Here is a 23323-nt window from a genome sequence, read left to right as displayed (position 1 = left end):
TATTCACGATCTTCCAACTCTCATCATGTACTCTTGATAGGAAAAAGAATTGTAAAACTTCTGGACACCATGCAATGACCTACCAAGCAAGCTAGGGTTTCCCCGGGGTCCTGGACCGAGCCTATGCTCGCTGTGTGCTTCACTGCATTTGCAACATCTAGTTTTAGGGGGAAAAAAACGATGAGTGGAATCCAGTAGTAGCATGAGTAAGGAAAGTGTTGAAAATTGCCAAAGAAAATTTAAGGTTCAGAGATTCAGCTTGGTGCAAGGAAGGATTCACTGTGTCCCAAGGGTTTTTTGTTTTGTTTTGTTATTTTTGTTTACATAATCTTATTTTTATGAATGGTACCTTATTTATTTTGTTAAATTGGATATTTTATTTGTTTACATTTCAAATGTTATCCCCTTTCCCAGTTTCCCCTCTGCAAACCCCCTATCCCATCCCCCCTTACCCTGCTTCTATGAGGGTGCTTCCCCACCCTCCCACCCACTTCTGCCTCACTGCCCTAGCATTCCTCTACACTGGGGCATCAAGCCTTCACAAGACCAAGTGCCTCCCCTCCCATTGATGTCAGAAAAGGCCCCTTCAGCTCCTTCAGTCCTTCTCCTAACTCCTCCATTGTGGTCCCTGTCCTCAGTTGGATGGTTGGCTGTGAGCATCTGTGTTGGTCAGGATCTGGCAGAGCCTCCCAGGAGACAGCTGTATCAGGCTCCTGTCAGCAAGCACTTCTTGGCATCAGCAAGTGTCTGGGTTTGGTGTCTGCATGTGGGATGGATCCCCAGGTCGGGCAGTCTACGGATGGCCTTTCCTTCAGTCTCTGCTCCACTCTTTGTCAAGTTTTGATCCTTGGTTGAATGGCCCTGGAACAAGGCTGGAAATTCTGGTAGCAGCAGCTCACTGTTCTTTAATCAGGGAAGGATTTGTGAAAGAATAGTGCTTTTGAGAGATCTTTGAAGCTTTTCCAAGGCGGTGCTAATTGTGATGTGGTTGTGGTTTTCCTTTTCTTTCTAGCTCCTTCCCCCCTCCCCCATTTTTAATAGGTCGACTGGCTTTCCAGGTGTTGTAGAATGAGATGCATTCAGAGCGTGTCCCAGCCTTCCTTCTCCCTGTCTTCCATGGCAAACAGGATCCTACCAATTACAGATTTAGAAAAGGAATGGGAAATTCCATGGGTTTTCTGTGTTATTTATATTTCCTATTTTTGAAAACAGATTAAGCTTGTACTTGGGTTCCACTCTTACGTGTCTTCAGAATAAGCATTCCCGGCGGTTGTTCTAGTCTAAAGAACAAACTCTAGAACTTAATTGGTACCTTTACCCTCTGCGTGTTCTGACCCTTTTCCTTTGATGCTTGTTTTCAGGGTACCTCGAGGACAGCTTTGTAAAATCCGGAGTCTTCAATGTATCAGAGCTTGTGAGAGTATCCAGAAGTAAGTAAACACTTTTCTCTCTACACAGGTACACAGAATCATTAAAATCTTGCACATTTTAAATCTTAAATATGGTGTGAAAACTGACTACTTAAAAGTATCTGAATTTTAAAATTCATGATTCAGAAAAAAAAATCTTAAATTTTCTAATAAAATAACCGAAGGTATTACCTGATTTTGTAAACATTTCCATTTAGCCTTGTGTTCTGTAACGCTCATGTTTAGGCTGTTCTCATTGGTCATCATATTGGTATCCCTTCACTTGAGTTCTCTGTGACCATAGATGGGCATTTATATCAAAGGAAGTGTGATTAATTAAATGTACCCTGTGTTGTTATGATAACCCACATACGTTTCCTGTAGATAAGTGCTTTTTCAGTTATGGCGCTTTGGTGGGGGTTGGAAGTGTACAGGAATACACACTCACATGCAGTGTGTAAAGGGATGCAGAAATTAACTTTGCAGATTGTACTCCGATATAGATAGAAAGCATTGTTAGTCCAAACAATGTCCAGTTGTTTACAGCAGCCACCTCACCTGAGTGCCATTCTTGGTCAGCTTGATTGGGTTTCTCTAGGGTAAACTCACCTGACTGACTACCTAAGCCAAGGGGAAGCCCTGTTGATTACCAGCTCTTGGTTTATGCCAGTGTGAGCAGACACATCCAAGGTGCCAGTATTAATGCCCTGGTGACAGAAAAGGAGGTGACTGTTTTCTTCCTGATCCTGTCTTTGATTTAGATTGTTCAGGTCACCTTGAGGGCTGTGTTTTGACTTCATGCTTCGATAGAAAGTATCTAGAACTGATGTCACTTAGATGATCCAGTGGCAAGTCCAGAGGGTCCTTGTTTGTCTTTATTACCAGTCCTCATGTGCACACTTCTGTAATCTCAGTACTCCAAGAGGCAGGAGGATTGCAATAAGCTTGTAGCCAGCTGGGCTACATCGCTAATTCCTGGCCAGCTGGGGATATATAACAATTCCCTTTCTCAAACTAGAACTCAAACAAACAACAACAAAATCTGTTTGTTTGTTTTTTTTTAATTTGTATCAACTCCAGAGTTTATGAATGAGGGCCACAACCAACTGTAAAGACCAAACATAGTGAGCTAAGAATTTAAGACTAGCCAAGCAGCTGTAGAGTCCTCCTGTTTGGGAACTCTTGTCTCTAAGCTGCCAGGTGACTGTCTTTTGAACTATAGTTTCTCAAGTGACTCAGATTTGTGAGCTTTCCAGAAAAAAAAACCAAACCAAAACAAAAGCCAACCAACCAACCAATCAACCAACCAACCAACAAAAACCCATGTTTATCGGAGAATGACATATATGGCCACTCAAGACCTTATATACCTTGTCTCTTCTGCCAGGATTCAGTGTAGATATAAGTGTCATGGGTCCATCTACCTGAAGGCAGCATCGGGGATGACAGGTACATATGTGTATCCCAAAAGCGCTAGTGTATGTATGTACTTCACACAAGCCTTCTGATGATCTAGTTCATTGTTCAAGGCCACATGTGATTTTCCAGAAATCCCCTAAGGAAGCAGGTATTCAAAGTTGTTCTTTAGCAGAGATTCTGAACTGTGAAACTATAGAGCACAGGAAAACATTCCCTCCTCTTAGACCATTTTACGAACCCCATAATGGGTTTTGTCCCTTCTTATAAGAACAGTAGAGCCGTCCATCAGAAAGGATTCACGTAGTGCCCCATTACAGATAGCCCTAGCCCAAGTATGTGAAAAGAAAGCCACTTTGGAATCTTCAAGAGCCCAGAATGATATTTTGAAAAAAAAAATGGGAATTTCAAACATAAAATATAAATTAAAAATACCTTCTCATAACATTTCAGAAACAAGGTAAATTTTAACATGTTTCACTCATTTATTCTTAATTTATACTGTCATTTCTTAGAGGTTTTTAAGCTGTGTGTCATAACAAACATTCCTGATTTGTAATTAGTACATTAATTATCCATATTCATTCCTTAGTTAATTTATTCAGCAAACATTTACTTTCTCCTGCATATGTAAATAGATGTCTCTGAGATTCTTGAAAGTTCTATTCTCCTAAGTGTTGTAATATATTCACACTATAATCTTGTTTACACAGTTGAACTACATTGTTTATGAAATAGGGGTTTATGAAGTCAAACTTCAGCACATAAGTTAAGTCTTATGCTGTGTGTTACAGGTACTGGCTTCTTGATTCATGGCCTGCCCTTGGTACTATCCTCTAGCATTTTACTGTCATGTGGCCTACTAATATCCATGCTGACATTAGCTAATGAAGCCATTCCATTTCAGGAATCACACTGTTGAAAGATATTATCTTCTTTTTAAAAGTTGGTTAAGGACAGCTTCTGGCCTCTAACCTTTAGAAACCCAGGTTCTAATGTGTATGGCTTCTAGAAAAACATTGGCATACCATAGCCAAGATTTGTAGCTTTTGGCTTTCTTAAAGCTCTGTCTAGAAGAGGTGCTAAGAGTCATGTTTATATCTGATTTGGGCTCTTCCAGAGGATTAAAAGCAGGAAGACCTGGACGGCTTGCTCTTCTTATATTCTCTCGTGTTGCTCAGGAATCTGTGTGTTGTTTGAAGTTTTTAAACATGTTTTTTATTTTTATTATTTGTATTACTACTACTACTACTACTACTACTACTACTACTACTACTACTACTACTACTACCACCTTTTCAATAACTTCACATTTACTGCCAGAATGCATTCTAAGTTTTTCAGTTTTCAGTATGGGCTAGCCCAGACTGGCCTGGACTCAATATGTAGATCAAGTTGTCCCTGAGTTTATGGGGATCCACCTGCATCCTCCTGAGTGCTTAGATGAAAGACATCCATCACCATACCTGACCCTGACGTTTTTTTTTTTTTAAATTACCATTTTACTGCATACTATACCTAGCATGCTTCTGACTAAGTAAACTGTAGTTACTATTAAACTATAGTGACTATTAAGGAATGTATACCCATTAGAAAGAAACTTGCCTAACTAATGTGCAATCCTAATGCCACTACAAAAATGTATCTAAATGATACAACCTGTAGAGTTCCTGTCAATTTTATCGATACACTGTCAAATAACTCATATTTCTGAAGTGGCCAGAACAAAGAAAATATTTATTAGAGAGTAATGCACATGTATATTGGGGACTTCAGGCAACTTGTCTCTTCTGGCATCTTCTGGATTAGGTAAGGATATAACCAAAAGATTGCTGTCACCGGTCACATACCTGGACTCCACAGGAGTCCAACTCCACTCTGAAAGAGAGGCATTTTTGTTTTAAGAGGTAGGAGATTGTTCACATTCTATGAGACAGTCAGCCACCTGCCTCTAACGCGTACCTTGCTTCTCATATCTCATAGACCACCATTATACAAATACATTGTAAGGCACGTGGTTAATGTGAAGAAAGAAATTCTACATTTTTTAAACTTCTGGCATACTTCAGGCTACAAAATACATCAGTACTGCAACTGTCTAAATAATTCAAATAGCCTTTACCCTTAGGATAAAAAATATTTTCTCTATAAAGAAGGTTCAAGTATATCAAATAATTTAAACACAGCGATTAAAATCTGAACAACTTAACAAAAGGCAGGGGCTCCCATTTTAGAGCTGAGGCTCTTCCTGGGTGTGTAGATGCTGTATTTTAGTAGAGATTCTGTCTACACAATCCTTGATTAGTTCTCTTTAATAAAACATGTGCCTTTTATTTATACTTTCCTAAGAACATCTAAAGTTGATCTTGGACCAACAGATATTTAAATCCAGTCAAATTGATAGAAAATACACCTTAATGCTACTAAAAGTTTTGGAAGAGAAAAAAAATCTTAAAAATTAGTGATCCTTTGTAGTTATACATTCAGCTGAAGGCAGTTAGGAGAGGCTATGGTAGATTGTGTGCTCAAAGAGTGGACTTGAAGAGCTCTAAAATCAGTCACCAAGTCTCCTGAACACTTTCAGTAGAGCTACTGAAGGCTTGAGGGTTCAGTTGGCCTCCCAACACTCTGCCCCTTGACCCCAGCTGCCTAGTTCTCCACATTGTATGTTGTTTCTGTCCTGACTTTACTACTACAGTCACATCAGCTTGGAAAAGTCTTCCTTCAGTGCCTTGATCCTTCTTCAAAGTCTACTACCAGATAGGGCTTTTCCATAGTCAGTCAGCCAGTCTCTCTCTGTCTCTGTCTCTGTCTCTCTCTGTCTCCATTCATGTCATTACTGTCCTTTCCTTCTGCAAATATATATTAATATTAGAATATATTGATTATGTTACTCATTGGAAAAGTTTTTTTTTGTTATCTAAATTTTCAGTGTATTTTAAAGTTTGTTCAAGTATTTTGTTTGCTCTACAAACTGCACTGTTTGTTTATTGAACACAGATGTATTTGAGAATATTTCGTATCCATTGCAATGCCTGCTTGTGATAGACACAGGCACTAGCCTGTCTGATTCTCAGCCTGCGCACCTACCTGTCTGACCCTTCCTTCCTTCCTTTCCTCCCTCCCTCCCTCCCTCCCTCCCTCCCTCCCTCCCTCCCTCCCTCCCTCCTTCCCTCCCTCCCTCTCTCTCTCCCTCCCTCCCTTCTTCCTTCTTTCCTTCCCTTCTTTTATACACACACACATTCATATATTCATGTGTGTATACATACATGTATATGGAGGCCATATGCCAACATGGGATCGTCTCTCATCCTTCACCTTGTGTTTTGAGGTAGCGTCTATTATTGAACTTTTCTGATCAGGGAGTGCTCCCAGAATGGGAATTACAGGTGAACAGCCTTGGTTTTCTATAGATGCTGGGGATCCAAACTCAGATCCTGTCCTGGGACTTTACCCATGGAACTATGTCTTCAGTCTCCAAACAATAGCATTTTAAAGAATAAACTTCCAGCGAGGAGGTTCATTTGTCTGTGCCTGCTTTTTGCACAGTTTTGAACAGTTCCATCTTTACCAACTACTCCATTTTACCAAAAAATGATTGGAGAGGAAATAGATTCGAAGACATGTGCTGAAGACATGCTTCTGGCCTGCCTCTGCTCCCACTGCTTTATCCCCTAATAATCACACGTGCTAGCTTTTTCTTTTTTCTTCTTCTTCTTCTTCTTCTTCTTCTTCTTCTTCTTCTTCTTCTTCTTCTTCTTCTTCTTCTTCTTCTTCTTCTTCTTCTTCTTCTTCTTCCTCTTCTTCCTTTTTCCTTTTCCTTTTCCTTTTGTTGTTTGGAAAGTGAGGCGCACTCTGTATAAGCAACAGGGGGTTTGGACTGAGAGCCTCTTTTTATCCTGAGACCCTAACATATGGAGTGAAGGTGCAGTGAACATTCCTTTATAAAACCTGCCTGCATGTGTATTTGTAAAACACCTTGGCTTTTATTTCATACTCACAAACTTTACTTATCTCTGCCACAATTCAAGATTTTCTTAAATCAAATTATACACACTGTGATCTTATGTTTGTTTATTTTGTCTTGTTTGAGACGTGGTCTTACTCTGTACATCAGACTGGCCTCAGCCTTGCTAAATATAGTCCAGTCTGGCCTTGACTTCTCTATTCTCCTGCCTCAAACTCCTTGAGCTGGCATTACAAGTGTATGCCACCAGACATTGCTAACCATCATGTTTTTAAATTCATTTTAGGGCTGATGTCAAAACTCTCATAAGATAATAAGCTTTATTTGTCAAAGCCTTATATATTTATTTAGTTAACAATGATTTAGTTCAGTGCAAGCCACTCATTTGGTGCTAAGTAATAAGGAAAATTTATTTGTTCTGCCCTGCCTACATCTACAGACTGGGGAGTAGCATATATAGTGACCAATCATATGGGGGAGTGAATGAAGAAGACTGGGTGATTGTAACCAGGGAAAGTGGTGTCCAGGGACCTAGAGTGAGTGTCTGGAATGCTCAGACTTGACGAGGTTTCTGGGTCTTATCTGCAGCATTCAGGGGATATCAAATCTTAAGGTAAAGAGAGTTCTTGCCCTGAGCCATGAAAAAAAAAATAGGGATTTTATATTTGAACAGAGGTAACAATGAGTATCACTTACAATCTTTCTTTAAAACTAATTATTCCTCAGCACCCATAACCCAGGGAACTGGAGTCAACTTCCCAATCGGAGAAATTCCCAGCCAACCATACTATCATGACATGAACTCTGGTGTGAACCTGCAGAGGTCGCTGTCTTCTCCACCGAGCAGGTAATGACAAAGATGTTGTGTGTGCTTTCCCCCTTTGTGCAGTCAGACAGACAAGTAAAGAAGGCAACTAGGTATTCTGCTGGCAACACACATGCTTCAAAATTTTGCCAGAATCATTTGTTTTGATATTCTCGCATCAGGTGTAACCACTGTCACCTTTTAAAGTCTTTTATTGGGGGGAGGGGGGGAAATGAAGTATGACGTTTTTTGTCTTATGGCATGACATATGATCCTGCTAGTTAATCTTTTGGCAACTTTTAAAGTGATGCTGGGAATTGTAAAGATGGCCGTGAGGTGAAGTTCACTTGTTGCTCTTATAGAAGACTTGGGTTCTGTCCTCAGCATCCATACGGTGACTCACAACCATACTGAAACTCCAGTTCCAGGGAATACAGTGTCATTCTCTGATTTCTATGAACGCCAGGCACGCACATGGTACACATATGGGCAAAGCATACATACACACAAATTAAAAAAAAAAAAAAACCTTAAAAAGTGTGATACCCTCATAGAGGCAAAGGGGAGGGGAGAGGGGGTTCCAGAGGGGGAACTGGGAAGGGGGACAACATTTGAAATGTAAATAAATAAAATAACCAATTAAAAAAAAAGTCCAAGTGATGTTGCTGCAGTGACCATTATCGATAGCCAGCGCATCCAGATGACTTTTACCGTAATTACACCTCTGTACTTGGGTTCATGAAACATGGGAAAGGATGTCATTCCCCTAGCCTTAAAATGAAAGCCTGATTTGAGACTGCAGTATTTAATTAATTGAGATTCTCTGACTAGATCAGTTAACTCTTCTGGTACCAAGGAAAGCACCAGCCACTCTGAAACCGAGTTAGCCAGCCTGTGCTGGGGACGACACTAAAGAGTGAGGGTCCCTGGCTTTTAGTGCTCTGCTCACGCGAGGGGTTTACTGACTCTGGCACACTGTAACTTTGATTCAAGATAAATATAGAGACATAGAGGTCTTTTTATTTTTCCTTTTTGGGTTTTGTCTTCCACGTATAAAGTCCATTTCTGGAGCATTCATTATATCCACAGACTAGCGCAAGGATATACACAAATATTCTCCCCCCAAAAAGTGTGCATTATGCTAATTTTTAGAAATAAAAGACAATCTGGAAAAGTATTTTTCTAGACTTTTTCAGTAATGAAAGTTAATTGCCTCTGTGGAAATATCCATATTTATGTGTTTATAAAGTAAGGCCAATTTTATAACATTTATAACCCAACTATATTTTCATGTAATTAGATTGTATATCAAGATAATTGGGTTTATTATCACTAAAATTATCTCTGATATGTTGAAGTCCTTAAAAGCGTTTTGATCTTTTTAAATTTAAAATGTGACTGAGGATTTTTACATTTCCTCCCGTGGGTCCATATGTTGTCAGCACAGGTCTTTCCCCATGGCCACTCAGTATCAGATCCTGGGTCCTTCCAAATAAGCCGACCCTAAATAAGTCGAGCCTAAAGATATTTCTTTGTTGTTCCTTGTGGAAATAATTCCTCCCCCTTTCTTTGTCTACTTCTGCCGACTCATGGTGGAAGAGAATTACATTAAAAGGAGAATTTAAAAAAACATGCCCCTGTCTCTAAATTTGGATACTTTGATAGAGACTGAAGAAATGATATCATTTCTAGTAAGCTTTGTCATGGGAAGTAATTGTCATGCTCAATCGTGTGTACTCAGGGATTCTTAGCCAACAATTAACCCAGTGTATCCACAAAGAGACTGAGATGTGAACAGGCTTCAAGGACTCGGCATGTAGTGCTGTGGCTGGGAGACCTTCCTTCCTCCTGGGGGACTACTTCTGTTCACTTTTCCGGGGTAAACTCACTGAATTTCTCCATATTTACCCCCTAACCCCCGTTTGTTAAAAATGGGGGCTTAGAATACATGCATTTTAAAAGATAATCTACAGTTCCAAACTTTGGTGACATTACAGCTTTTAACAGTGCATGAAGTGAATCCAGGAGGTATTTTATTGCATATGAACACAGGTACCAGGAAGAATTCTTTTAGTGAAGAGGAGTATTCATTGAAGAGTCAATCATTAGCTGTTCACTGGGGTGTTGGTTGGAGCACACCAAAGTAAAGTGTCCCAAACTATCACTATAACTTTTAGTCTTTGCAGTAGATATCCACTTTTCTTCATAATAAGTCATGTTATTCCATTCAAGTATAATGGAATTTTCTTGAAGTATACCTCTTGATTTGTCAGTAATCATTTTTCATGGTTGATCTTAAGAATAAAGGACCCGTAACTCAGTCTCTTTAAGGAAGATCATGGTATACTTACTTATAACTAGTAAACTTCTAGAACCGGTTGTCATGTTATTAATTACAAGGTCAGCATTAATAATTAATATTTAATAAGTATCTTCTTCAACTGCAAGCCATTTAGCTGAGAGCTTTATAGGTATTAGCTCACTTCATCTTCTCAACCAAACTCTTTAAACTAGGTTTTATTATTTCCACCTTACAGGTGATTAACTGAGCTTAGCCAGGTTGAGGTACCTGCTACTGGAGCTAATAAATGGCAGGCCAAACATGGGATTCCTGAACCTTTTCACTGCCCAGCTCCAGTGCCTTTATCTCCAAACTAACAACACAGTTTGGCACTGTCTGTGGCTGTGTTGTGCAGTGAACAGTATTAATATCAAAAACATAAGATAAGTCAGTGCATCTTAGCAAAATTTGTACATTAGCAGAAAAGACACACTTGAGAATTCACTTTCAGTGACTAAGTTTCCCTGAAAAAAAATTTGAATAGATAACTCTAGCAAACAGTTTTGTTAAGTGGGCAGATGGAGGTGGTGCACACGGAAGATACAGAATATATGCTATTGCAAATGTCCACTATTCCCATGGATGTCTGGAATACCCACCATTCTTTCAATTTAATTCTTTAACTTGGATTTATGGAAGTTATTTTTCATTTTAAAAACAAATGCCACAATCTTCCCAGAAATGCCATTAATGTCATCATTATTATATTTTAACAGCAAAAGACCCAAAACTATATCTATAGATGAAAATATGGAGCCAAGTCCTACAGGAGACTTTTACCCCTCTCCAAATTCACCAGCTGCTGGAAGTCGAACATGGCATGAACGAGATCAAGGTGGGTACAGAGAGCCTTCCAAGTAGCACTGGAGTCTACAGCACTGCTTATTGCATGTTGCACTTAGTCACCATTCCTGGGGAACCAGTATGGACTAACCTTGAACTAATTTCATTAACCTTTTTAAAGATAATTTTACCAGAGTGGTCACATGTTATCAAAGTTACAAAAATCCCATTTTATTATACTTTTATGTTCATACAAAAATGGACTCTCAGGGCCTACAAGTATGTCTTCAGCTGACTTGGGTCCATCAACACTGGACAGTAGAGTCTTGACGGAGTGGCAAGTTGAGATTCTGTGAGCTCCCATCATTTTCTCTGTGAGTCTGTTTGGAAGAACAAATTTTAGGCAGTTGGCAGGTAGAATTCTCACTTACAGGAGGCTGTAGTTTATTCTGGAAGTAGGTGGCACACAGATAACAGATCAAAATATAATTTAAGAGACTGAGTCTAAGTTAATCCACTCGCTTCCTAGGTAGACCTATGACTCAGTTCTAGCATCATTGAGGAGGAGCATAATTTTATATAAGTATGGTTTAGCTTTCTGGGATCCAACTTGGTCTTTATTCTTGAAATGTGTTGGATCTCCTGTGTTATTTAATAAAACATATTCATGCCTTTCTATACAATAAGAAGGTATTAAAGGTGTATAGACAAGTAAGCTAATTACAGCTTATCTTGGTTCGTCTGTACATATGTGCAAATAAATTTGTATAGAAGCATCATAAAATGTATTTGTACATTTTTAAAAATCAAATTCTGTGTTTAAAGATGTAAAAGGAATGTGTTTTGCCCTGATGGTTTTCAGCCCAGAGTGTAGGAATTTTTTTTTTATTTTTTATTTTATTTTTTGTCTGTGAGCTTGAGAAGCTATATGCAGAGAAATGTTAACAGACAGCTGACCCTGGAGCATAGCATTTATAGCCAATGCCATGTCCTTACTAGGATTTCCTCTTGCTCCTCAGAATTTCATGCTGAGTGATTTTTACAAGGATGAAGCCTTCATGGTGATCTAGACTAACAGTTGCATTACCTTTCACATGTTGATATTTTAAAAATATTTACTTATCTTTATGTTATATGTGTGAGTGCTTAGACTGCATGTATGTGTGTGTACAACCTGGCTGCACTTTGGGCACCTATGGGGACCAGAGAGGCCATCAGATCCCCTGGAACTAGAGTTACAGACATTGCTGAGATGCTTTGAGAGTGCAAGTGCCCTTTACTGCTGACCTGTCTCTCCAGCCCCACATTTAAAGAATTTAACTAGTAAAGATGAAGGGACAGGGGACAGTTACATGGAACAGATCGAAGCAGGGTGAGGTGGGGAAGCAATGGCAGAATGGAGGTTGGTACTGTTGATGGGAAAGAAAGTGAGGGATATGTCAAGCTCCTTTTCCAGAAGGGTTGGAAAATCAGCTGGCCAGTTTGGGCTTTGCAACACTCCCCCAATCCACTCTTCAGGCAGTAAGCACACTTGATCAGGAGGCATTATTTGACCTTTCTGCTTCCTCTCCATCAGTAACCCCCCAGTGTTCTCGGGAGAAAATCACCAGTCCCTCATTTGACCACAGGTTCGCAGTAGTGCTTTCGTTCCCACTGCCATCTGGGCTAATGACTTTGTTTGGGTTTGGGAATACAGTGCCCAAGAAGTGGTCTTTCCTACCCCTTCATCTGGCAAATGTCTTGATATCCTTAACGGCCCCTGATCTACCGATGGATTTCATCATAAATTAGTCCTTCCCGCTTTTGTGCCTTGGCAGCTGATATTGCTCCATCGTTGTGTTCATAATAGGTCATTTTGTATTTATTTATTGGAGAAATTGTTTAGATACATCCATATTATTAAGGTAACTGTTTTGACTGTGGTTGTCATTAGCACCAAAGACAAGAGTGATGCATGGTCCCCACAGTCAATATTAGTCAGATAAACGAGTCCTTGGATAAAGAACCAAGTTTCGTAAGTGAAGGCAGGAAATAACAGAACTATAGAAGTGAAAATAAAAATAAAACCCACACATCTTCATGCTTTGTTCCTTGCTTTACAAACATTGTCAGTTTACTCTAAACAAAGATGTATTTCCTCTGTCAGAAAATTATTCCGGAGCAGATCCTATTGGTAGTAATAACAACACTGAGAGCTTACAGATGAGTGTGTTGCTCAAATGTAGGTGTTCTTTATTGTAGAGTGTCACTCTGTGAGAACAGATTTCTACTTTGTAAAAACTGATTTCCCTTCCAGCTCTTCAGGAAAGCCAATCTCCTGTCATATTATAAAACAGTTTTGAAAAGTAGAAGGGAGACCGTCACTCTTTCGCTTTGTAAAAATCATTGCATTGTCTTGATGATTTCCTATTGTCAAGATGACTAACACTATTGGAGAAGGCTGTAAAAGCAAATTATAATAAGAGGAAGGAGGAAGGTTCCCTTCTCTGTGTGTTGCTTAAAACACCTGTCACTTGAAATTTGAAGACCCTGAGGACTTTGTAATGTGCACAATAAGCCATTGTGGGAAGAAGACTTCAACTACAATGAAAAGCCAGGGGAGGTCCAGCACCATCTTCACAAACTTGCTAAGACCGAGGAGGAGGTGATCTTCTTCTTAGAAGCAAATCCATTTTTTAAATTTGCAGAATAAAATGCCCGAGATTGTTCTTGTCCATCCTCATACCATTCTTGAGGCGTCCTTGTCATTTGGGAAGGCGTGGTCTAAGGCACTGGTGAGTGAGTACCACTTCCAGTGCAGTTTCCTGGCAGTACCTTACAGTTGTTTTCCACACAAAACCCTCTGTGGTACACAGTAACACGCTCTGGTTCATCATCATAGGCTTCTGTTTATAATTGGCAGGGATGCTAAAAATTCATTACTCTTCTCTGGATATCTGCCTCAATAGATGATTATTAACTATCAATTAAAATATCTTCTGGCCAGCTCTACCGAAGCTGAATTTCGAAACAGAAGAATAAAAATGATGAAATTATGGGCAATATGCTATAAAGTTTTTTAAATGGTGCCATGTAACCAAGTTTTTAATTTTTTTTAAGAATTTATACAAAACAGTCATACCAAATCTAGCTTTCATAGTTTTAAATAATTCAGTATACAAGTTTTTTGTTTTTTTCACATTAAATACACTCTTATATTGAAATCATAGTGTATAACTTTGCAAAGATCGACACGACTATTTTTAAACTAAATAGTATTCAGTAATGTTAAATATTTGATAGAGGACTATATAATTTGGTTAAGTTTCTTCTCATTGCTAGTGATAGAAATTGAATTTGTCAGTGTCAGTGCTTAGTGGAAGTGGCACACGCCTTTAATCCCAGCACTTGGAGGCAGAGGCAGCAGGAAGATCATTGTGAGTTCTAGGACAGCCAAAGTCTACACAGGTAAACACTGTCTTGAATCCCGCCCCCCTACCTCCCCCCCATGAAAGTAACAATGGGCATGAAGAACATAGAGTAACCATTGTATTCTTTTTTTTAAGGTCTAGAATGTTCTCTTTGCTTAGTCTCTACTATGAATACTTAGGTCTGAAATGTCAGTTTTCTTTGTTCGGGAGGGTGGGGGCAGAGCAAGCTGAAGATGCTACCCAGTCCCGGTGCCTATTTTCCAACCAGTCTACCCCTGATCTGTGGCCTCAGACTTAAGTATTTCTTTTGGATACTTTTTTTAATCCTTCAGATCTTAATGATTCTGCTCATGAAATATGGAGGTTGGATATGTCTTTGATTCCAACATTTATCCACAAAAAGATCTCTTGATAACTTGTCTACATTTAGTTACACCTCACTGAATCTACTGAGGAGCTAGCTGACATCCCTGGAAAGGACTAGAGCAATCCTTTTAACGCAAGATGAAGAGTGATGCACCTCATGGTTTTTCCTCTGCTTCTGCTTACTCTCATGGCACCACATCTGGTTGTATTCTAATGCCCAGTAATTTAACGGACTGATGATTTACTTGGACATTTGAATTTTTTTTTTCCTTGAGACACTGTCTCTGTCTCCCAAGTGCTAGGCTTCGTGCTTGGTTACTTGATACCTTCAAATCATAACGCATCAGGATCATTTGTTCCTCCTGTTCAACTAGCCATGGCTTTATCTAAGCCTGAGTGTAAAATGATCCAATAATACACTTGTAATACAGAGTTGAAAGTTTCTGAATGGAAAATATAATGGCTCCTCAATCTGATAAATAATAAGGCAATCTGTAATTTTAGATAAAATAGCAACTTAAAAGGACTCTTCGTGCAGTTAAACTTTAGGATTGAGATAATTAGGCTCATTCAACATTTATCAGAGTCTTATCATATGACAAGGATTTTTATAGATATTGGGCACACAAATATTATTAAGTTAGAATATTATTAAGCTCTGGTCCTGCTAAACAGAAAAATAATTGTTATTTATTAAAAGGGGCTTTATCAAAAATAAGTAAAGTGAGTGACAAGGGACTATCTTTATGCTTTGAAACCAACTCACTTCTGAAGCACCGTGAGCTATAAATCTTTACATAAAATCAATAAGACAGCACCTTAGAAAAGTTGTCCCAAGCTATATACTGATTTGCCATTAGTTAGAATTTTAAATTTAACTCTTGAGACCACGTAGACATCATGTTCCGATTACAGCAAATTCTTGGAAATATAGTTACTAAGTTTTTAAAAATATTCAACAGCAGACAATGCAGCTCCATGGTAGATAGAGTGCCAGCTGGGCATGTACAAAGATCTTGGGTTCCATTCCCAGCAGCACGCACACACGCACGCACGCACGCACGCACGCGTGCACACACACACATCCTGTTCTATAAAGAACTCTCTGCAGCACATCTTTCTGAAGTTTTGTATATTTGTACGTTCATGCCACTAACTTTGCGAATATTTTCCTCAGTGAAATAGTCTCTCCTGTGCTAACCTTCAGTTTGTACTGTCTAACGCTCTCTGAGGGATAGTGGTAGCCCTCAACAAATGGATTCAAGCAAAGGACCCGCAGGAAAAGTGGGAGCTAGAGATGAACGTTGTCTCTTGAGTTAAAGAAGAAATAAGTAAGGGTACCTGGAGTGAGGTACCATGTGAGAGAAACAGATTCAAGACCAGTACCACTTAATGTGAGTTTGGGAAGTGTTCCTAGACATGCTAGATATGAGTGGTCTACTAAGTTTGGAAAGTTCTGGTTTAACTCAGCTCAAACTCTTTTCTTTGCTGACTGAATATGTAGAGTATTAAATATACTGTTGTGTGCTGTTGCTTTCCGGGAGAGGCTGCTGACTTGATTAGCATGCTTATTGTGTGTGTGAGTTCAGAAGCCTCCCTCCCCCACACTAGGGAGGAGTTAGAGGGAGCATTAAGTCCAAACTTTGGGCAAGTGCCAGAACGCAGACTTTCTGTTTGATGAAGGCTGGAATCTCAAGGTTTCTGTGGGCTTGGGAGCTGAGTGAGCCCACAGCTTTCATGCTTGGCTGGGTAGCTGTTCCCCGAGAGTCATTAACGTTAAAAGCAGTCCTGGAGAAGGCAGGGGGTGACCTGGCAGGCAAAACTTACCAGCTGCCTCTGGGGACCCACTGACCACCAGTTCTGTTATGTTCTTGGAGTAGGCATCACCACAATCAAATAGCAAATCTTCAAGTATCAATTTCTTTTAACGTGAAAAGTAAAAACGGAGCTAACATCCTTTGATGGGATAAATGTGCATAGGAGCGGGTTGGAATTTAATGTATAAGCCCAGTTTTAAAGCTTCCTTCAACTTCCTGAGAAAGTATCCGAAGACAGGATTTGTAGCTGAGTGCCTTCTCCCCCCACCTCACTCCATGCCACTTTGGTATCAGAAAGCCAACCTCAGAGCCCCCCACCATGTCTGGATTATTTCCATCATCTACACTGCTGAGGGTGGAAAAAAATGAAAAGAAAAGAAAATCACATGACCATCTTCCAAACAGAAAGGAGAACAGTAAATTGTTCCTGAAGGCTCTCGTTAGAGTTCCTCTTGTTGCCTGCTAATTAACAGATATCTGTCTGCCTTTCATGTGCTTGAATGGAGACCGGCATGTTGGGTGGGGCAAGCTTGTGCGCGTGTTCCAAGGGCCCATACTGGCTAATATGGAAAAGTTGAGCTCTGGTTTCGTACTCTGGAAACTTAATGATTTAAAAGCACCAATTTTTCAGGGAAAAAAAAAACCCTAATACATAATTAGTTCCAAATAATAACAGCTGTTTGATAACGCAATGAAACAGATGAAAATTGGCAAGTAGGAGCCCCAAAGACGCTGAGTCCTGGGGTATCTCGCAGAGTTCTACGGCATAGTCAAACTGTATGCTTTAACTTGGTTTACGTGTTGATTTACAGTTGAAGCTGGAGAAGTTTGGAAAGTCAGAGTAACTGGACTAGCAATAACCTACACAGTGAGAACTTGATTTTCTAGACAGATCACAAGGTGCTGCAACCCTTGTGCATTATTCAAGAGAACTGGACAGGGCCAGTTTCTCTCCAGGTGATAGGCCTTGCTCAGGGGGAAGAGACCCAGCCTTTCCCTCACAAGTCTCCTCAGGAAGAGAGTTTTTCTGGAGAGCTTCATCGATGATCCTGTTAGGCCTTATAGAATAAAACAAGAGAATGAAAATGAATCTGTGCATTTCTCAGGGTTCTGAAAGAATTCTCAGAACACAATTGTTATATATAAGATATACAAATACACGTGCCTAAAACCAAATTATGAGGGCTGGGATTAGAGACTTTTGCCTGAAAGTATCACAAGTGAAGTGGTTTTGAGGAGTAAATGTGAGGAATCAGGGGTGCAGGGGTGACTGGCTACAAACCTGAAGGGTCCACTACCCTGTGTAAACTGACAATGCTCTGCCAGTCTTGCATTTTATATTTTCTAGCAATTAGAGAATATGCTAAGTAAATCATGCTGTTTGCTTATACATACTTCTAAGAGTTTCTTAACAGGTTTCTTAACACATGATACCGTTATTAGTTTAACTCAGATACGCTCTGAGGTTAAGACACCATAATATATTAAAGGTTCTCCTTTTGAGTAAAAATTTCAACTTGGCTGCTAAATGTTTTATTTTCAAGTACCTGTTTATCCTTTACCAAATACCCCCTCCTTCTCTCAGTAATTAAAGAGAGCACGTACATTTAAAGTATGCATACCTAAGAAAGGCAAGCTTCTGTTTTTATTTGGGCCTATCATTTATTGAGCACTTAATACCTGTTGGATGCTGAGTTTAAAATAGCTTTAAATGCCTTTAGAAAATTCCCACCTCTGGTCCAGCAAGATGGTTCATCAGGTAAAGGCCCATGACACACAGCCAGAAGGCCTGAGTTTCCCCAAAGGTTCCATAGAGTAGAAGGCGAGAACCAGCTCCCGCAAACTGTCCTCTGACCTCTGCAGGCTCGCATCCACTCTCTAAAGAAATAAGTAAATATTAAATGCAAAAATCTTATTAAAAATTCCACCCTATGGCTTAAGCATTTATTATTAACCATGGTCATAATGGTTGGAGTTTTTCCTACTTATAGAAAAAGAAACTTTGATGAAAGTGTTTCTTTGTGTTCAGTGTTTCGGATTTTAAATCAGTTGTAGTCTGAGAGTTTGCCAGTGTCAGTGGTCTGGTGTTTGAAAATCTGAAATGCTTCTAGAAATAACTTCATGATGTCATTGCGGAAACTTCCATACCTGACTTCATGTTTTGGGTTCTAGCCTAAACACAAATACACACACACACACAGAGACACACAAAATATTATGTATATAAAGCTGCCTTCAGGTATGTGTATAAGGTGTATATGCATAAATGGATTATGCTTAGACTTGCATTGCATTCTAAGATGTTCTATAATATGTATGCCAATATTCCAAACTCTGAAATCCCAAGCGTCTGACCTCAGGCATCTCACAGAAAGGACACTTGACCCGTCTTTGAGTTTTTCAGTTTTCATTAATATAGATATTTTAAAGATCCAAAGTCTTCCATTGCTTAAGTTAGCTTTTAAAAGTTTACTTTAAATACACTCACTGAATACCATAATAATTATATTGTTTATGTGCTTGGAAACACTGAATGTTTTGTCTTATACTTCAGGAATGCCCAGATCTCACAAATACATGTCCTGTCCTGTTCCATTCTGCTACAAGCAATGATTGATAGAGACTGAGTTATTATACAGAACCTTGTTATGGGATCAGTGTCTCCTACTTTGAAAACAAGTGACTCAGCCAGACAGCAACATTTATTTTCTCTAAGTGACTGGAGGCCTAGCAATAGGGGACCATTATCCTGTGACAATATTCTGTTTCATTGACATTATCTCGAAAATGTAATTGGTCCATTACTAAATAGAGGTTTTGTTACTGATCAATTTCACGTGATTTCTAAAACCATTAGGATAATAAATATGCCATCCCAGTAATTTCATTGACAGAATGGTTTTATTTTCTTCATTTACATTTATTGGGGGGCAGAAGTATATATTTAAACACCACTACCTTTGTTAGCTATGACTCCATTTTCACTCTAAGAAAGATAATCTATGTGCGACAATCATGCTTACATTGAGCACTGAACAGACGACTGTAACATTTTCATTATTTTTTTTTTCTACTTGCTAAGCCATATCGAATCATATGTTTTTCCCCCCAAGCAATCAGTTTGCTTTCTCAGATTTTATTTGAAAATAAAGGTCCAGGTCATTTCTAGGACTTGGAGGATTTCCTGTAAATCTACTAAATTAGCACATCAATTAAATTGCCCTAACTCGCAGTGTGGAAGACAACAGTGTCCATTGCTACGGGATCCTGGGGGTTCTTGCAATATAAGTGTTCCTCAATGCGTGGCTGTTTCCCAAATGTCCACCTCCAAAAAGTCATCTGTAATCTTGTTAAATTAGAACACTTCCAGTATCTTTCTGACTTTTACAGTTAAGGTTACAGAATTGATTTTATTTTATAGTCCATGGCTCTCAGATGCTTAACACTAGCAAGACCCCATGGCTAGAATGCCCCCCAGGGACTGCTGAATCGCAGCCGTTTATTTAGCTGTGCTGATGCTTAAACAGGGAAGAGGGTGTGCTTAGCATCCCGCATACTTGTTTGGTGGTGTTCCCCCCCCCCCAACCCTTGCTTCCATATTTTATTTACCGACATTACTCAAGATCCTTTATAATTGTCTGTTAAATTGGCAATAGACAAAAAGCAGTTTGAAGTGTTTTTAAAAAGCAATTTCATTTTTCTGGTATTCATTCTCGTGACACTGTTCTTTAGTATTCAGGAAATTTTTTTTTTCAATTTATTTTTTAAAAAGCAGCCTCAGGAAGGTATTTTTGAGTTTCAAAGCAATTTCAGTTTCAGCTTTGCACTGGATATAGGTGTAACCTAGATACGTTTTTAAAATGGAGACACGGTAAAGTACAGGCTTGTAGTGACATGCTACTGCCCTGTGCTTGGGTTAAAATATACAAGAGTCTTCAACCATCACAAACGGTTTCAAGTTGCTGAAGAATACAGTAAGTACTGTGCTCAAGTGTGATTAGGACTGAATAGCTCAGTACTTAAAGCAGGAATTCCTTTATTTAGCACAGAGCCTACCATGCTTTCCCCCTTAAGAACAACTGATTTCATTTTTACAAAGTTGAAAATTCAGATTTCAGTTGACATCTTACCTCCATGATGCAGCCTGCCATTTTCCTGCCAGTTAGTTTTGGAGTGCGAGACTCCTCGATGCTGGTGAATAGATGCAGGGCTGCCTCACAGACTAGATTCTGAGCATGGCAGATTCTCTGAATCACCTGGCATTCCCATCATGCGACTGCAGAGGGATTCAGTTTCATCATAGGGTTCAGAGCGTTCTGTGAACTTGTAGTGTGTAGATGGTACTTACCCTACACTTACCACACGACTGTGAACTCTTCCATCTACCAGAATATTAGAATGGCTTTCACATAATCGCTTTACTGTGTTTTAGAGACCTTTTGTCTTTAACTTAATTTTCAGTGTTCCATCTAGGGCTCCACCCTAGAACTTTGCAAAATAAGGCCTTTCCTTCTCATGGTGTGACGTTAGACACAAGATCCATTGTTGTCAGCTTAGTATTATTTACGATATTCTGTGGAGCTACAATCATATTTCTAATTTTTTTTGTAAAATATTTTTCTAAAAGTTTTTTTCTAATATTTTTGTATGAATATTTCTATTACTTCTGGTGGAAGTAATAACCTTTTAGAAGAAATTTGGGAAGGCAAAATATAAAGTGCAAATAATAAAAACAGTTGCCTCTAATTGTATCACACAGAAATAAAATCTGGATTGACTTTTACTAATATTTGAAAGAACAGTACAAGTGTGGCGTCTATGTAGTTTTAACTGCCTTTTCTATATGTTTTAACTTGAGTCATGGTTTTGCACTGACGAGCCCATATGAAACGCAATTTTATTCTGTTAAGTTTTGTTACATGCTTTCACTTGTAATATATTGGCAGCTTACCGTGTCCTTCAGTGTCTGCTGCTGCTGCTGCTGTGTGTGTGTGTGTGTGTGTATAATGTTGGTTTGTTGCCTTGGTTTTTTTCATTTTGAGATAGGGTCTCTAGGAACCTGGGCTATCCTGGGACTTACTATGTAACTGAGGGTGAACTTGAACTCTCAAATCTACCTCCTAAGTGATAGGATTAGCACTGTGTGTCCTTATGCCCGCTGAGATATGCGTTGTTATCAGGTGTTTGAGTTTCTGCTTGCTGCTGAATTTGCAGGTGATTCCTGAGTTCTCACCATCACTGCAATGAACTCCACTGCGTGTACATCCTTGTAGCTCCTTTAAGCCCACTCTTTTCTCTCTCTTTTCACTGTCCCTGAGCTTTAGCAAACTGTAGCATCATAGCAAGTCACCAAGTAGAAGCTCAATAAAGCTTAAAGGAATAGGTACATCTTATTGTAAAATAGATACATATTACTGAAAGATACTGGGTTTAGTTTTATGTCTGCTTCTAAGCCTTTTTGGCAGATTGACAGAGAATCCAGAAAGGTTGTGATCAATTCCCACCTATACCTCCAGTGCGTAAGTAGTTCTCCCGTTGCAGAGAAAGCTAAAGATTGCTCTGTGAACAGTTTTGACTTCTTTTCTGTGAAATGTATTTCTGAAGCAGTCTCTCTGGTGTTTGACTGTATCCCTGCATCTTTTTAAAGAATCACTTAAGCTACTGGGTATTATAACACATCTCTTCTTCCTGTGAGCTTGCGTAGCTCTATTTTACTGTGAAAGAAATGGAGAAAGTGGAAAAGCACGTTGGGATTGTGCCGAGCTTTTAAGTAAAGTCATAGCCTACTGTGTTCACGCATCCTTCTTTCTCTCCCCTCCTCCCTGTTTTCTCTCCCTTTCTTCCTCTCTTCCCCATTTTTTTCTTTATCCTGGAGGGCAAGTTTCCTGCCTGCACTATTTGATCAGTAGGTGAACCCTGTGAAAGAAAATATCTGTCAGTCATCACAGGGAAAGCAACTGAAATAAATACATCTGAGCTCTGGAATGAGTCTGAAATAATCATCAGGCTGCTTCAGCCTAGCTTTGCTGACTGTGAGGTTTTACATAACGTTTATGGCACTGTAAATAACAGGTAGACGTTTCTCTCCTCAACTTTATCTTCCCCAAGGCAAAATCACAGGAGGAGAAACTGTGGTCTGTCTCAGCATTTAGTTGGCAAACCATGTTCTCTGCCTTCACCTTTCCTCTGGGCACAGAGCCCAAGCCATTTCCTTGTCTCAAAGTTGACTGTGGATTTGTGGCCTGAAGTAAAAATACCAGATTCCAGCTCCAGAAACCATCCCACACACTTGATTCGGGAGCCTCTCATTTATTATCTCATCTATTCTAAATAACATTATTATTTTATGCACATAGTTCATCTTTTTTATATTGTCTTTCAGCTTCCACTCAGCATTTTAATGGAAAGCAGAAGTGCCCCATTGTAGAGGATAGCTCATCTTTCACTTTTAGTGTTGTGTGTTACTTGACAGCTTCAATGAAGTAATGGATGTGTTGACCACCTATAACTTCATCCAAAAATGAGTTTGGTTTCTGAAGAGGTTTTCAGTGTTCACCAGAGTGGTGTAAACCATAAAATTTTTTTTAAATGTATAAAAGTCTAAGACTTATAAAAGTCCAAGGTATAAGGCGAAATGAAGAACACCGAGAGACTAACAACTTAGTAAGATGTTGCTGTAATATAGTCTTGTCAGACTCCCATCAGCAAATGGCCTTTGAGCTAAATGTTCTCACATAGAAGCTTTGTTTCTGTGGCTTGGATCATAGCACAGGGTCAGAGTGTATGTATATATATATATATATATATATATATATATATATATATAACATTTATGTGTATGTGTCTGTATGTGTGTGTGGGAGAAAAGGGGCAAGATAAGGGGAGAGATGTCTTAAAATGCTCAACAACCTAATAGTGTAAAAAACAAAGACGATATTATGAACCATGATTATAGCTTTTAAAGCCCAGAAATAAAACATACATTAGCATTCAATACCAGCAAACAAGA

General features: G+C 39.2%; 1 protein-coding gene across 10 annotated transcripts in view; it reads left to right on the top strand.

The window, feature by feature from the left end:
• Nucleotides 1-23323, top strand: part of Nfib (nuclear factor I/B) — a 216579-nt gene that overhangs the window by 145590 nt on the left and 47666 nt on the right. For all 10 annotated transcript variants that reach the window (XM_006537654.3, NM_008687.6, NM_001286131.1 and 7 more), the window contains exons 4-6: nucleotides 1362-1430; nucleotides 7519-7639; nucleotides 10655-10773. In XM_006537654.3, the coding sequence (XP_006537717.1) occupies nucleotides 1362-1430; nucleotides 7519-7639; nucleotides 10655-10773 (309 nt within the window). The remainder of the gene's footprint in view (nucleotides 1-1361; nucleotides 1431-7518; nucleotides 7640-10654; nucleotides 10774-23323) is intronic.

Source organism: Mus musculus, chromosome 4 (genome assembly GCF_000001635.26).
Source record: "Mus musculus strain C57BL/6J chromosome 4, GRCm38.p6 C57BL/6J".
Lineage (NCBI taxonomy): Eukaryota > Metazoa > Chordata > Mammalia > Rodentia > Muridae > Mus > Mus musculus.
This window is presented reverse-complemented; position numbering and strand designations above follow the sequence as displayed.